Below are 15,135 nucleotides of genomic sequence, written 5' to 3'. Positions count from 1 at the left end.
ATACTTATTTTTCTATTATATTCAATAATAAAATATCGAAAAACAAGAATTATGACAACATAATCGCTTGTCATAATCGTTTATGTCACAGAGGCATCATGATAATCACAGGGCTTACATCATCGCTACAGGATTATGCAAGGAGCCGGCGATTCCGCGAAGTGCAGACGCTGATAACATCCGACCTTGCTCTTCAATTCCATCACCCAGAATAGTGCTAATGAAACATATTGAATTTCAAGCTCCCTTGCGTGTTCATCGTGCTCATCAAAAGTCATGTTAAATGACTGCATGATTGATTGTACAATGATTACGTGTTTGATCCTATCTCTATGTGCAATGTGTTTGTACGTCGAAAATAATTGGCTCTTGCGTTCCAAGTTTAACATTTTCGACATGGGCGAACTTCCCAAACATTGTAGTTCATCGACCGTCTTCTTTTGATATTGATTTCCTTTGAATTTCCTCGTTTGTATTGCAGCCGTTGTCTAAGTAACGCTGTGTTTGACAAACTTTTCGTGTTAAGATATTACATGCAGATATGGGAAATCTAAGAACTCCTACCAATAGCGCGATATTATCTGAATGCTAAACGTGTCATGCGATAAGTCTTAACTAGGTATCGACAAAACCTTTCCTTTGTTAAGCTCACGCACTAACTCCTAATCTAAGGAGGAAGTGGACAAGACACATATTTGGATTTCAATATTGATGATTCACTTAAAGGTTTTTGTAGTTACGCATATATAGGCTAGGATATTTGGCTTGCTGAATTGAAACATGTAAGAAATCTGTCTCGTTTAGCAAATGAATGCACAAATTAAGTCGTAAATCGGGTAAAAAGATGAGATAATATATTGTGAGTTTATCGAAATCAAATGTGAGAATTTGTCACTGGGATCGTGTAGGAATGCCTGCAGCGCACACTTCACGATTATAATTCGGTACACCGTGGGTGGTGAGTTGGTGACAGACGCGATGCGTGTTTCCAATTACTCACACGATTGTACACGGCCGGGCTAATTAGGTATTCAGAATAAATATTCCAATGTATTTTATTACGCTGACACACATTTTAATCATCGCAAAAATACACGTAACATGCGCTCGCCGTGTGCCATTCGGAAGTTAATTTGCGCTGCAAATATTTGTGGTTCTCGGCAAATACACATTGTCTACGATATTTAGTTAAACATTATATTTGCATACCTATGATTGTTGCTGTTTATTCGTTTATAATGTGTAACTGCTAAAAACAAACACGCAGCTAGCATTGTAAGAGTCGAGATGTAACACAATAAATGTCTTATAAAAGCCTACAATGCAATAAATAAGGATTATGTAAAGCTTCTCGTCAGTCCGTTTGATATTCTTGTTTTCTGTTGTATCATTTGAATTTTCTTAACGGCTCATTTAACCCAAATTTTTAATTGCTTTATGTGAAGGATCATTTTTATTTATGATGTCGATTGCAATAAACTACAAAACATTTTAATAAAATACGACATAATTGAGGTTGCGCTTAAGCATTAATTTTAGGTAGTTATCGTATCTATGATATTATCCATATAATACTTTCTTGTAATTAGAATATTATAATTTAGTATATTATTGAAAACAAAGCTCCTTGAAAACGGCGAGAGTGCGGCTTTGTTTTGAAAATATGTTTTACCTTTGTACCGGCGTTAAATGCGCGCCGGATTAAAATAGATTTAACGATTCGCCCGTTTGTTTCAAATTGATGCATAAACACGGTAAATTTTCACTCGTGTAAATATTTAGAGGTTGAAAAACAACGTTAATTCGTTGTGAATGGCGAATGTTATGATAAAATGCAAGGTAAGATAATCACTCAATGCTTGGGATTTTTCCCGGATTTTGGAGGAATTACGTGCTCTATAATGAGTCGCTCAGATTATATTATCACTGCTATTGATAATTTGAATTCATTTTATCCCGAAATGAGATGTGTAAGATTAACATATTATTAAGGTTAATTTGCAGGATTCGCTACTTACCCTAGAAGGTATTCCTTGTTATACTTATCTTCACTACATAGTATAAAACAAAGTCGCTTTCCCTGTCCCTATGTCCCTATGTCCCTTTGTACGCTTAAATCTTTGGTACAAATTATTAAATTTGAACCGATTATTATATATTATTCGCACAGTTGCATTTTAGCAAGTGGGTAGTTAAAAGCGAGTAGGTAGGTCACATTTCATTAGCCAGTAGATAGTGACCGGGAAACATCGGTCAAGGTGAGACGCACAGGCCAGGAGCCAACGCGCAAATAAACAGTGGTCGCTAATTCGCGAATCGGCTCGCCACCTCACTGGCGCCAGTTGAACTTGAATGAGCGAATGTTTTATGTTCGAAACTGTGATGTATCTAATTCCAGTGAAGCCTGGGTGTTTAGGAGAGGAGTAGTTCGAGATTGCAGGAGTGCAATGCTATTGCTTGGGTGGGTTACGTTCGCCGATCCTTGGACGTTTTAGAATGAAGTGCCTAAACTATGGCTGGTTGTCACGTCAAGTCAGTTCAATTCAAGGCGTAATCTGTCTGGAAATAAGAAGTCATAAGACGGCCCCAGACGTTTATCTTTGCCATTGTTGCAGCTTACAATAAGCAATAATAAAAACATTGATAAATAAAAACATATTGATAAATAAAAACATATTAAATACTATTAAATAAAAATACGCATATATGTATATATTTCTTGTTGTCTTTATTTTTAACCTTGAAACAGATTAATCTTATTGAACTAAGGGCTAATTTTTCAAACCTTGGTTAAAACTTATTCGTCGAATAACGTATAAAACTACCATTTCAAAATGTATTCTTATTTCCCGCAATTGCAATTTACAGGTAACATTTTTATATTATCGTGTAATACTTTATTAGACGGATAAGTTTTAACCAGGGATTGAAAAATCGGCCCTTAGTTTATTACGAGGGTATTTATCTCCATGAAAACAAACCATAAAATAATCTGTAATGCAAAAAAGGCTATATACTTATCTTAAAATATAAACAAAAAAGTTATGACTCATACATCCATCGTATTATGGCACAATATATATCTTCGACAAAAAAGTTTTATAACATTTTTTGCGAAATTTATAATTGACTATCGTTATTGCGCAGAAAACACGGAAGTGTCGCTGTAATTTATTCATATTGCTATTTCTTCGCGGCCATTTTGCAATTCAAATGATGGAGTCTCTTATGTTTAGCAACAGGTTATTTTCAGCTGTTATCGCTCAACTGGTTTATTTTTTATCTCACATGTTGTTTTTACATTGCTCTTGACGTGCCCCCAGTCGGCCATTTCTGGTTCTTAAAGATTAAGAATATTTAACATTGTTTTATTTTTATACATTTCGAGATAATTATACTTACTACAATTTTAATATTGCGTTTTTTATATATTTTTAATACCTACCAATCATTTACCGTTCCAAAGGGAAATATAGATTAAAGATACTTTAGCATTCACAGCTTTTACCATTGCCACTATCGGAATGTAAACTCTAACATAGAATAGGGGTCAAACTGAACGTGATTCGAAAATAAAGAACAATTGTTCTCGTATTTATCACCACTCACGCCGCGCCACCTCAACAAAGCTAGCGAATACCAAAGCACCACAAATTATCACCTAATACGCTCGCTTAGAGTCGATTCTTAAACATCCGAATATTATCATTTGTATCGGTTGCGCACGCGCCTCTAACGACCGTTTGTATGATTTACAACACTCCCTTGAAGGGTACCTTTGTTGCTTCCACGGCTCCGACCACGATTACAATTGTACCATTTGACGTTTGTCGAAGGTTATCGTTCTGTTTACATCACCGCGTCGACTTGACCGGCTCTGATGTTTTGCGGTTTGTTATGGCATTTCACGTTTTCGTTATGTTAATCTCGAATTGTTCTGACTCACTAGCTTTTACCTCACTTTGCTGTTATTGCGTTTCCAATACTACAACGAAATTCAACAAATCGTGAGCAAAGAAATTGCTATATGATTACCGAGTCCGATAGCTGCCCTTTAGGGCTTTAAAGGTATTGAGTAAATTGAAACCAGGCTTTCGAGTCACTGGAGCATTAAGACTGTGTCAGTAGCTTATGACTTCAATATTAGCGGGATGTAACGTTAATTACCTTAGTTCTTGCGCCCATAAAGCTTAACGGTCCAGCGACTTGGCTTAATTACGTGAGCTATTTGATTTTGTTTTTACAGCGGTGACACGAATTTATTTACAACGTTATTATCTACTTATTGCTGATTATGGTATGCAGCTAGTGAGGTTATCTAGATCTGTTTCTAATTGGTCAGCTTTAGTTGCAAGATTTGTAGCAGATACTGTTTTTCAAAGTGTGTCATCCGATTTGATAACTTGCCAGCTAACGAATTCCATCGAAGACTGGAATTTGACTGTTTTATTAATAACAGCTTTCCATAAATAAATTTGGCGAGCACAACTTAAAACTCGTTTTATCCGAACACAAAATAATTCCAAACCATTTACGACTTCTCATGAAATTGTACTATTCCTTTGGTGCAAACATATGTTAATGCAGTTTGTTAATTGCTTATGACGTGACGATGAATGATGGTATCGTGAAAAATGACTGCATAGGTGCTTTTCAGAACAGTTTCCTAGAATGAGGTCGTAGTTTGAAGTTTATGGCCCCATCGCATGTCGACATGTAATACGCTCGTTCGATTTTATGAGTCATTCCATTCCTGTACATTTAGCACGTGTTCCATTGCTGTTATACAAGTAATCATTTTATCAGGACAACAATCAAGAGAGGAGAATTACTTAATAACTTGCGGCAATTCGCAGAAATTAATTTTCCTTGCAATAGTAGGTGATTATAATTATAGTTATAGTATGTACAAAATGTGATATATCACTATGATTTTCAGAAATACCCCGATTCCAAGGTTCACAATGCATTGATGTTTTCTGATTGACGTAATCATAAAAAAAGATAACCTGTAGCTAATTAATACCTTACGTACCTCCTGCAAGAGTTTGACACTCTAGTTAATTATAACACTAACGAAGTGGATTGCATTATGTCTGAACATGGCAATTAATTTGTTAATTGTTGATACTATCGTTTCACTTTCCTAACCTTCGCCAGTGACCTTGTCTCCGCCGGATATGAACCGAATATAGTTGCAAAGGTGTGATGCAATGTGTCATACGTTTGTTCGAGATGCTCTAGAGCTCGGGGAATTTTGGCATGCTTTTGTGTAATTCATTCTCTTAATTGGCTCACCTGGCTAATCAGCTTAGTTACGGTGAGACGTAATTGCAGTTTGAATGTTGTTCATCCGTTTGAATTTAAATGGCTTGGTGAACTGCGTTGTTTAAAACACTGATCACATACTTTAGCTTATTAATTTAATACAACAGATCTTTTGTGATAGCATCATCTGATTTACAAGCCATGTTATTTTATGCTAGGCAAAAATAAAATTTCTTGTATATAATTGAACTTTGCAACATTCTTCATATTCCTTAATTTTAATCCCAACATAAATAGACTTAAGCAATGTTCCTTTCTGATAAAGTCTTCGTATAATAAGGTGTAAATTCTCGGACTGGAGATGCTAAGTTCTTGCGGTTAAAGTGCGAGTCGTGGGTTCTTTACCCATAATAACAATACCACATTTGATTCTTCACCTTATGAGTACCTCAGATCTGGTTGTCTTGAACTCATCAAGAATAACATGCAATACTAAAAACATCTTTAGATGTTAATTCATATTTATTTATACCTCTAACAACATTATCCACCAATTTTTTAATTTTGTAGTTGAATGACATTACCTTCAAGTGGATATGTAGATAAACTGGTCTACCTAGCCCTGAAATAGAATTTTCGAAAATAGATTAGAAATGGGGTTTGCCTAACTGATGTGTTTGTATTTGTTTCAAATACAGATTTTTGAGACTATACCAATTCGGTTACATTTTACTAATCGCGCTTTGAGATCAGTTACTGGTAAGATAATTAACAAATACAATGTATTTTTACAATATTTAAGTAAAAAACATGCCAAAAGATATAGTTTTAAAAATAACAACAACGGAAACAACATGACAATGAAAAATGTGTTAATCTTACGGCAGTTGCAGGCAACAATAAAATGTTAAAAGTGATGTTAGTGTCCTTTGTTGCGAATTTCAAACTTCCGCCTAAATAAATGCCTGACCTTATGTCAAGTGACGTGACGTCAAGTGAACTATAGAAATTAAAAGACGCGGAATTGTTGAATTCCGGGAATTCTTTATTGCCTCGTAAAAATATAATACTAATTTAACTTGACGGAAATATCTGGTTATTGTCGAACTCTTTGTCCATGCCACCTCGACGCGACGGTGCAATGGATGTCAACTTTTGTTCAACAGTTGTAATTCTTTGTCATCTGTTTGTTAATTAAATCATTGTGAATAAATAAAATGAAAAAAAAAATTAATAACTTTTAATAAATTTTTAACAACGGTAAATTGTTGTTAATGTCAACTTATATTGTGGATGATGAGGATTAATTAAAACCAAGCATACACGTGACCAGCGCAAAAAATACATGAAATCATAATGGCGACATGCTGGCTGTGATGGCCGCCGTTCATATTTGGCTCATTACTACGATCATTCTCTCATTCGCTTAACATAATTCTAGTTCATTGACGTGGACTCGTCCACTAATTGCGTCTTGTCGCCCACTCCTAATGCGTAACTGATTCTTCGTTTCTTCCTCTACTTGTGATTGGCATGTCTATAGTCCTTAAATCTTACCGCTTCTGACGTCCCCTGTTACTCAGGGCTTCCATAATTTTTAGAAAAACTTATAGAATGTGGTCTTTGTCGATACAGGTTTAGCAGTCGAGAAATACTTAACCTTATGGATGGATTTTGTATCTTGCATGATAGGAATGTAACTAAAAACAACATATATAAATAAGCTTGCTTGCGTTTACCCAAAATATAACTGACACCCTCGATGCCTTGCCACTAACTGAACATCACCGCTTATGTATTTCTTCACCCTGCTGAGAATGATCTGCTTCGCCCGACCGTTTAGATTATACTTATCTTGAACTTCTATTGAACATAGAAACCGACTTGGCGGGATATCGTTGAGTATTAAAATTAGCACAACCAAACATGTGATACGAGGTTTTGTAATTTAGACTAGCTCATTGATAGCGTATCGATAGTTCCATTATTGGTCGACTTAGCTGCTCCAATTCGGACACGCGCTATGCGGATACGTGCGAAGCGTTGGAGCAGGTAGGTCCGTGTGATTGGCGCTCGACGCTAGGGCTGTGGTGACGTAGTGATGTGTCGGCAGCATCAGCGGGCTGGCGTTGGCGCTCGGCGGCAGCGGCACGGGCAGCCCGGCCACGGTGGTCGAGGCCCGGGACTCCACGGCGACGTCACGTGCCGCGTCCCCACCGCCCTCTGAAAGGCAGCAGCACACCAGGTAGAGCTCCGATAGGAACGTTTGGCTTATGGTTATGGTTGTTTTTTGTTTCTTATGCTACAGCGTCTCTATGAATTTTTTACCTTATTTGTTATAAATGTTTATTAGTATTTAAAGAAGTGAAAAATTCATGGAGGACGAAATTAGCACTCTTTTTTTGTCAGGGTGGTTGGTGATGCTTTTTATCACTTTTTTTGTACAGATGCCATATTCGTGATTTATTATGCATGTTCGCTTTGTGTGTCTTTTTTGTTTTTTTTTTAGGTAGGCTTTTTGTTTTTGCATTGTTTTTTATGATGTATTGTCAGATGTTAGATGTTGTATATAAGTATTTTTTGGCTTTAATTTCTTGTCATGTTTAATGGTTCTATATGTGGTTAAATTACTTTAAACATTTCGAAGAATATGTACTTATTCAAGAGTCAGTCTTTCGAATTACAAATTGCTACCATCAGTGGTATATCCCCAAATAAAACTAATTACAGTCGTTATTATGTACTTAACGACTGTGTGATGGCTTGTAAAAGCCACTAAAATTGCGCTTGACTCGCTGCACATTTTAAATGAAATTATCGAATTTAATTTGTTGAATGTACACTAATTTTAAATGTTTACTTTTATAAGTGATATATGGACAATATTGTGAAGTGCTGTAAACAAATGTGTTTTGTAGATAAAATCAAGGGAAAACATTATATCCACGTGACTGTTGCTCTGTCACTAAATTTGTCAACAACTTGAAATCATGCCTTGCTGGGTGATGATTGATGTAAGGAATGTTGCGAACTAGATAGGTTTGTTGAATACTTTCTTTGTAAAAACTAATTGAGACATTTAAATACAGGTAAATTAAATCAGTCGCAAGCGAATTAAGCATTCGTAGACTCGTTAAAATTATTATAGATTCAAAGAAACATAAGTTTCCATAAAAGTAGATACTGTTAAAGATAACAACATTGAACCAATTTACTGACCTACTAGGAAAAATAGGGAATCTCTTTAAGAATCCAGTTAGTAGTCAGTTTTAAGCTAGAAATTATCGTAAAAAATTTCCTACATCTTGCAAAGTCAGCGGCATTTTAGGCGGTCACAGTTCGCTGATCCTAACCAAAGTATAGTACATCGCCGCGGCTTAGCCTGTGCGCGCTCACGTCATGGCCGAAAATACCAGCCGCCTGTCAATGTGGAGTTATTGTGGACTTTTTGCTGTGCCGGTCGGTTGTTGACTCGCGCTCGGATGTCACGGCAAGGATGGAGCGCGGGCCGCAAGCTCGATAGCTGACAGCTTCGTGATATCATTATTTGGAGATGTCTTTTAGTTGATTGTTATGTTTGAGATGTCAATCGTTGGAGGAATATTGTTTTAGATTTGATTTAATAAATTGGTAGTTAAAAGTTGAATGGTGACATATCATTGTAATCTATATTTGGAGTAGTAGAGAACGTAGAGTTGCGATATTAATGAGATATATATATGAGCGCTTAAGCTGTAAACTTATACAGCTTTTAATTCATTGAATGATAGCTAGCCCCAACTCTGTAATCTTAAGAAGTTATTTGTAGGAAAAATTGAGATATAAAGTATTGGAATAAGACTATTTGTTAAGTCTTGCAATTAAAAAGTGTCAGTAATAAATCTAGAAGTAGCAAGTATCTACTTATAGAAATATAGTCATATTGACTTTATAAGCTTGCAGAATTTTACCGTTTTAGTGCCTAAGCACACTCGAGCTAGTAAATTTAACTATGCCAAGGGTTAGCTTATTAAATCGCCGGCCACGTGCAAGTCAACCAATTAGCTGGCTGGCCCTCGAGGCCTATACGGTGAACGGCTATTAATATTGGGGTAGACACGTGTGCAACTATTAGTCTTTCGCCTGTGACGGTAATATTGCTCTGACCCCAATGTTATTATAATTTGAAGACGTGGTCGCAGAGGTAGCTAAAATAATGTCCCATATTGGTGGAAGCCCATTTTATTTAATTGTTCGTTCATTTTGCAAGCGTCATATTGGCGTATTTTTAATTTTTTATATGAGAGATGCCAAGACGTGATGAGTGATGACATGTACCGAGTAATTTAGGTTGAAGTTGAGTTATAACAAATGTTGGCAATCGATCTTTTTAGTTTGTTAAAATTGTATTAGAAGCTATTCTTTCTCCACTTCCATTGTCTTAATTTGAAAGTGAAGATCACTTTATATTAGTTTATGAAATATTTAAAGTGCTTTTACAATAACGCGTTTACACAATTCGTTCCTTCAAACGCAGCATATGTTATTGATCGACAAACAGGCGAACAGAATAGGTGCCGTTTATAGCCGCGGCCGGGCGCTGCGTATGACAACCCTCCCGTCCATTTGCATGCACCACTTGAGACCCCTACGGGCTACGGGGGTAAACAATGCCGCAAATAGTCATACACCTATGTACATGTTTAAACGTCCCTTAAAGACTATGCCAGATAAACTCGACGTTTTAAAAGGTTCGTGATGTTAAGCAATGTACGAAAATAAACGCAGACTAGATGTGAAATTGCCTGCGTTGTTTTCATAATGTCAATTTTTTTACAATATCAAGACATTGGCTAGATTTACTTTTAAGAATTAATCAGAGAGCACATCTTAGTTACACATAAATTTTTAACATCTTCCAAATTCTATGGTATAGGACTAAATATAATTTGGCTCTCATGTAGATACACACTTATTTATGTATTCATAGTTAATTATAATAACATTTTCAAACGTACTTAATATATGCAATTGAAATACTGCTTAGATAGGTATGTGCTTAAGATTTGCTTATATGATAAGCAGTCTTGTGTAAATAAGAGTTAAGCGTATCGAAAAAAGATAAAATAAATACTTGGTTTAAAAAGGCTTAATTGCTGCTCACAGCCAGTTTACTGTTGGAATAAGCAGAGGCTTCAATGTGACCCGTTACAATCTGCCTAGCAACGGTTGGCCGGGTTCGATGCCCGGCGAAAGCCTCATTGTGATAGATTCGCAGTTCGCAATTCATTATGTTTGCTGTCAATCAATGTAAAAGTAATGTTAATATTTTTTGCTTGAACATAATATTGAGTGTTCGTCCCACTTTTGAACATCGGTAAATGTATACTTTAATCTGATATTGTCAATATGTTTTCGTTAGTGTCGAGTGGTATTGTAAATCAGGATTTCGCGAAAATTGGTCTTAACGAGGAGAGAAGTTCAGAACTTGATATTTACGCATGTTTTTTGTTAACACATATTTGTACAGAACATATTCTTTAACGTTCGCGTAAATGTTTTTAAGTGTAGTAAGAATACTACTATTGTTTACTGGAAATGTCTAAATAAATCAAACATGATATTGTTAAGAAAATTATATACAAATAGTCACTTCCAGTAGCTTTTACATGTTTCACTATACGAGTTATGGAGAATTCACAGTCGGTACAGTAGGCACTTAAAACGTGTTATAAATCGTTCTTAATATATTGTTTAGTTCACATTTTAAAGCTCATATTTCACGAAAAACAAAAACAACAACTACAACACGGCCATTCAGAGAACTCGTAAACACATAATATGGATATTCGTAATACTATACACCGAACACTAACAATACAATGAGCTGAAAGTTAATCCTTGGCCCTAGCTGAGTCAAGGACGACGCCAAGCGCTTAGTAACTTTACCAAGGTTGCTGTAACATCAGCCTTCAGGCAACCAGCCATGACCATGCAAGGACATGACATCATACTCATTCGATCCCACACAATCTATTAGCAATGTTACGACGAGTGCAGTAAAGTCTAATTTACAATGCCCCAACAGATCTAGAATATTCGCAGTGTCTACGAGTAAGGTGTGTTTTCAATGTCACTGTATATAGGGTTAGGTGGTACTTAAATAATTGTTGCACACGTTATTTATATGTATTAAATTATTGCGTTTATCGCTGCTATCTTTTGTTTTTGTATTACGGTTTAATTATCATTGATAGGTATTTTATGATTTCGAATGCATTGTACACGACTGATTTTGTAAAGTAGCCTCGCTTTGTGATTGTAATATGCTTGTATAAAAATTTCATTAAATTGTAAGAACATGAAAAATTTAAGGAATATGTACCTATAATCCTAAGCCTTCATAACATAAATTACACTTAATTACTTACAAGTACATTCTGACCAGTAAAGAAAATGAGCTTTGCTTATAGAAATAGAGTAATATAAACTAACGGGTCGACTTTTACTCCTGTAATTTCTGCAACCAATATTCTTTCGAATTCGTTCCCACATAGGAAATGATATTGTAACGCTTATTAATGTTCTGATAACTTTGCCAATATGAATCCTAATTGTTGCGAAGGGCAAGAGACCAGAAAAAAACGTTTTGTCAATAATTTAATTACTTGTATGATTGTGTAACGTACTTGAACGTCTTCTTAGCAATAATACATGAAGACAATTGCAATTGCATTGATGCATTCTACAATGTTGCAAATGAGTAGGTAGCTCTTATTGTAAAGTGCGTCATCCACAAGCAATCATATATTATCTCTTCCTGACGTTAAATATTTAACAGACTTTGCCAAACCTTCGATTCGCATATTGACAAGGTTCACGATGTCACGATCAAGGCCACACTATTCGTAATCGTTTAGTTTGAAAATTTATATTGATCACTTTTAAATATTTGGCACGTCACATCGGCTCGTAATAAATTTATAGATGAAGTGAAGCAATCTCGCCGTTATCGTGTTTACGGTTTCTTAACACGAAGCGAACCGCAATCCAGTTAAATCCCACTCTGACCGCATAATATAATAATCCTTTTCACTCAAATGATCGCGAAAGTAATCTACGATATGACGTCAATATAATATTTCTTATTGCCTAAGATTACGCTATTAAAGGCTTAGGTATACTGCCCAGCGATATCTTTTAATCCCGCGTTTTATACGGGAAACAGCTTGTTTTTATTGGCTGTTTTAAATTCAATAATAAATAATAGTTGTCCTACTTTAAAGGGTAAAGCATCGAGAATGGTAAAATCATTAAATCTAGTGTTACATGCAATGTTTTGGCTTGGATTCAACGAAACAATTAGCTAGTTCTTTCGGTTTGTTTTCTCAAACTGTTGAAAGTGTAGCTATTAGTAAAAATTTATGAGACTCGAGAACTAAATAATGTAAACATAACTAATTCTTCATATATTTTAAAAGTTAGTAAGAAAATAAGAGTGGACTAAAGTAAATTATTTTATGTTTCAAGTACATGATTATGTTTTTAGTATAAATGAAAATGAATTTATTAAATATGGATGTTACTTTAAATATTTAATTTTTAATTAGCGAACTTATATTAAAATTTGCAATTAACATCGTATCGTTTATGTTATGTCCGTGTTTAGCTTTTATATTTATTATTTAATTAGTCTTAAATTATCGCCTGCTTTAAGAGTGGTTATGGTTTTAAAATCGTTATAAGATAACAGATAAAAGGAAATTATTTTTGCGAAATCGTCTAACTACTATTATCGTTACATTTTATGACAAGTAAAAATTGCTATTCTAGATATGATTAAAAGATATCATTATAGATGCTACAGAAAAACAAATAAAATAAAACCTGCCGATAGTTATTAAGATATATTTCTATATGAATAATATTTCTAGTGTCGGGTTCGTTAATTTTTTTTTATATAAATGTATGTAGCTTGAAAAACAGTACAATTTTCCACTCGTAAGCTACTCTATTCGCGCAAAATGAAGTACGAGAGTGTTTAATATTTGTGTAGCAAATGGAGAGCCGTGAGATTGGCGCTGGTCAGACACACAATAAATTAAACGGTCTACAGTTTACACCCGCCGACCTTGTGTTAGTTCTGCTTAGTAACTAACTACATAGTATAAAGATAACAAGTAAGTTATCTTCGAACAAGGTACATCGCGCCATTGCTGTGAGTGGTGGGGTTTGTTTATACAATTACATATTTAAAAAAAGACGGGTTGCACTCCGGAGTGCCGGCAGAAGTGAAAACTTGTTTATTAACGTTGAGCATGTTTGATATTTTGGAATGATATCCATCTTACGCTTTTTCGATCAGGCCACGTGTCCTGACGCGAGTTTAAGATTTTATACCCATTACAGAAAAAGTGCTCAACGCCGCTAAAGAAGTTTTCACTTCAATATCAACTTTGACAAGCGACAACCCTGCGCCTCGCGAAGTTTAGGTACCGTGTGCCGGGAGTCGGCCTACTTGTTCTCTTTATACTATGCTAACTAACGATGTTTTGATCGTATCTCGTCGATCTTGACGCTCCTTGCTTTTAAACTATTGCTAAATTTCATACGTATAGGTACCTACATTGCGGCAATAGTTCAATCTTCGATAAATTATCGCACCGTTGTAAGTCTTGGTTTTACGTAATAGACTACAAGCCCGCATAGGACAAAAATATGGGTCAAATGAACCACCAGGGGACATATCTAGAACGATAGCAGAGCAAAAAATAATAAGATTCATCACTATGCCGTCACTTGTAAGCTGTCCAACTGAGTGCAGATGAGAATTGAAAAGTACAGGTAGACTCGGTAAATTTTGGTCATATATTTTTGTACGGCATTCTTAACCATCGATAGATCCATTAAAAATAATAAGAAACCGCTCAGTGCCGTACAAAAATGGTGGTCCACCAAGTCGGAATTTTTATTTAATTTCCGAGAGTTACCGGGGGTAAATTTGGTCATTTGACCATGTACGGCATCTGTGTCATACTATTGCTATACTGCTTTTAATCCATTATTCCGCAACGCCGTACAAAAATCATGGGGACAAGGGGAAAAAATCGAGAGTTGTAATCCCCTCTCTTTCCCCACTCCAGGGGGTCATTTGACACAACACGAAATAAATTTATTTTTAAAGTATTTTATGCATAGATAATATTTTTCATGTGCCGTACATTTTCGTTGGTTCAAAGGGGAAAAATCTGAAAAAGAAAAAAATCCATATAACGAAATGTTTGCTTTATATTTTTATAATAAAATATAAATATACATTAATATTAAGAAGCTCGAGGTGGTTAATTATCACCTTGGAAAGTCGGAGTCAGGTGGAATGGACTCCTTTAAATTGATGAACTAATAAAAAAGCTATGAACGAAAAGATGTGAATTATATGCAATCAGTCCATGAATACAGGTAAAGTCACAAGCAAATGCTAGTAATATATACATATTCAAAATGTACAAGTAAAGCGCTTTCAAATGATACCAAACACTGCATATTTATCTTAACTTTATTTTTTTACTCTGTATGTTTTGTCCGCTAGAGGGCGCCACATTAGATTTTGTGAAACCCCATATAGCCTTTAGCTAGCTGGTCGCTGGTTATCCAGTGAACAATTCAGACGCTTCTAATGATATGTCATTTGTCGAATTCTGATAAGTAGTTTAGAAGTTACGAGGGAATAGATGAACATACATACATGACCTGTCAAAACCATAACCCTCCTTTTGCTTTGCCGTAGTTGGGTAAAAATATGTTAATGCCGTACTGTATCAAATGGCCATAAAGCACCCTTAAAATTGTAGCTTTCGTCGCTTTCATCAGCCTAAAAGATGTGGTCTG

The 15,135-nt window shown here is 35.4% G+C and overlaps 1 protein-coding gene across 2 annotated transcripts in view; it reads left to right on the top strand.

Annotated features, from left to right (window-relative positions):
- The window catches only part of LOC149907516 (uncharacterized), a 143,823-nt gene that overhangs the window by 68,782 nt on the left and 59,906 nt on the right, over positions 1-15,135 (top strand). Inside the window, exon 3 of one of the 2 annotated variants that reach the window (XM_090102517.1) lies at positions 7,382-7,513. The exons of the other annotated variant lie outside the window; for it this stretch is intronic. Within the exon in view, the coding sequence (XP_089958643.1) occupies positions 7,382-7,513 (132 nt within the window). The remainder of the gene's footprint in view (positions 1-7,381; positions 7,514-15,135) is intronic. 2 annotated transcript variants of the gene reach the window in all.

The sequence above is a fragment of the Colias eurytheme genome, chromosome 6 (genome assembly GCF_061535395.1).
Source record: "Colias eurytheme isolate Ceu_HAF_F1 chromosome 6, ilColEury1 Martin Lab GWU primary, whole genome shotgun sequence".
NCBI classification, from domain to species: domain Eukaryota; kingdom Metazoa; phylum Arthropoda; class Insecta; order Lepidoptera; family Pieridae; genus Colias; species Colias eurytheme.
This window is presented reverse-complemented; position numbering and strand designations above follow the sequence as displayed.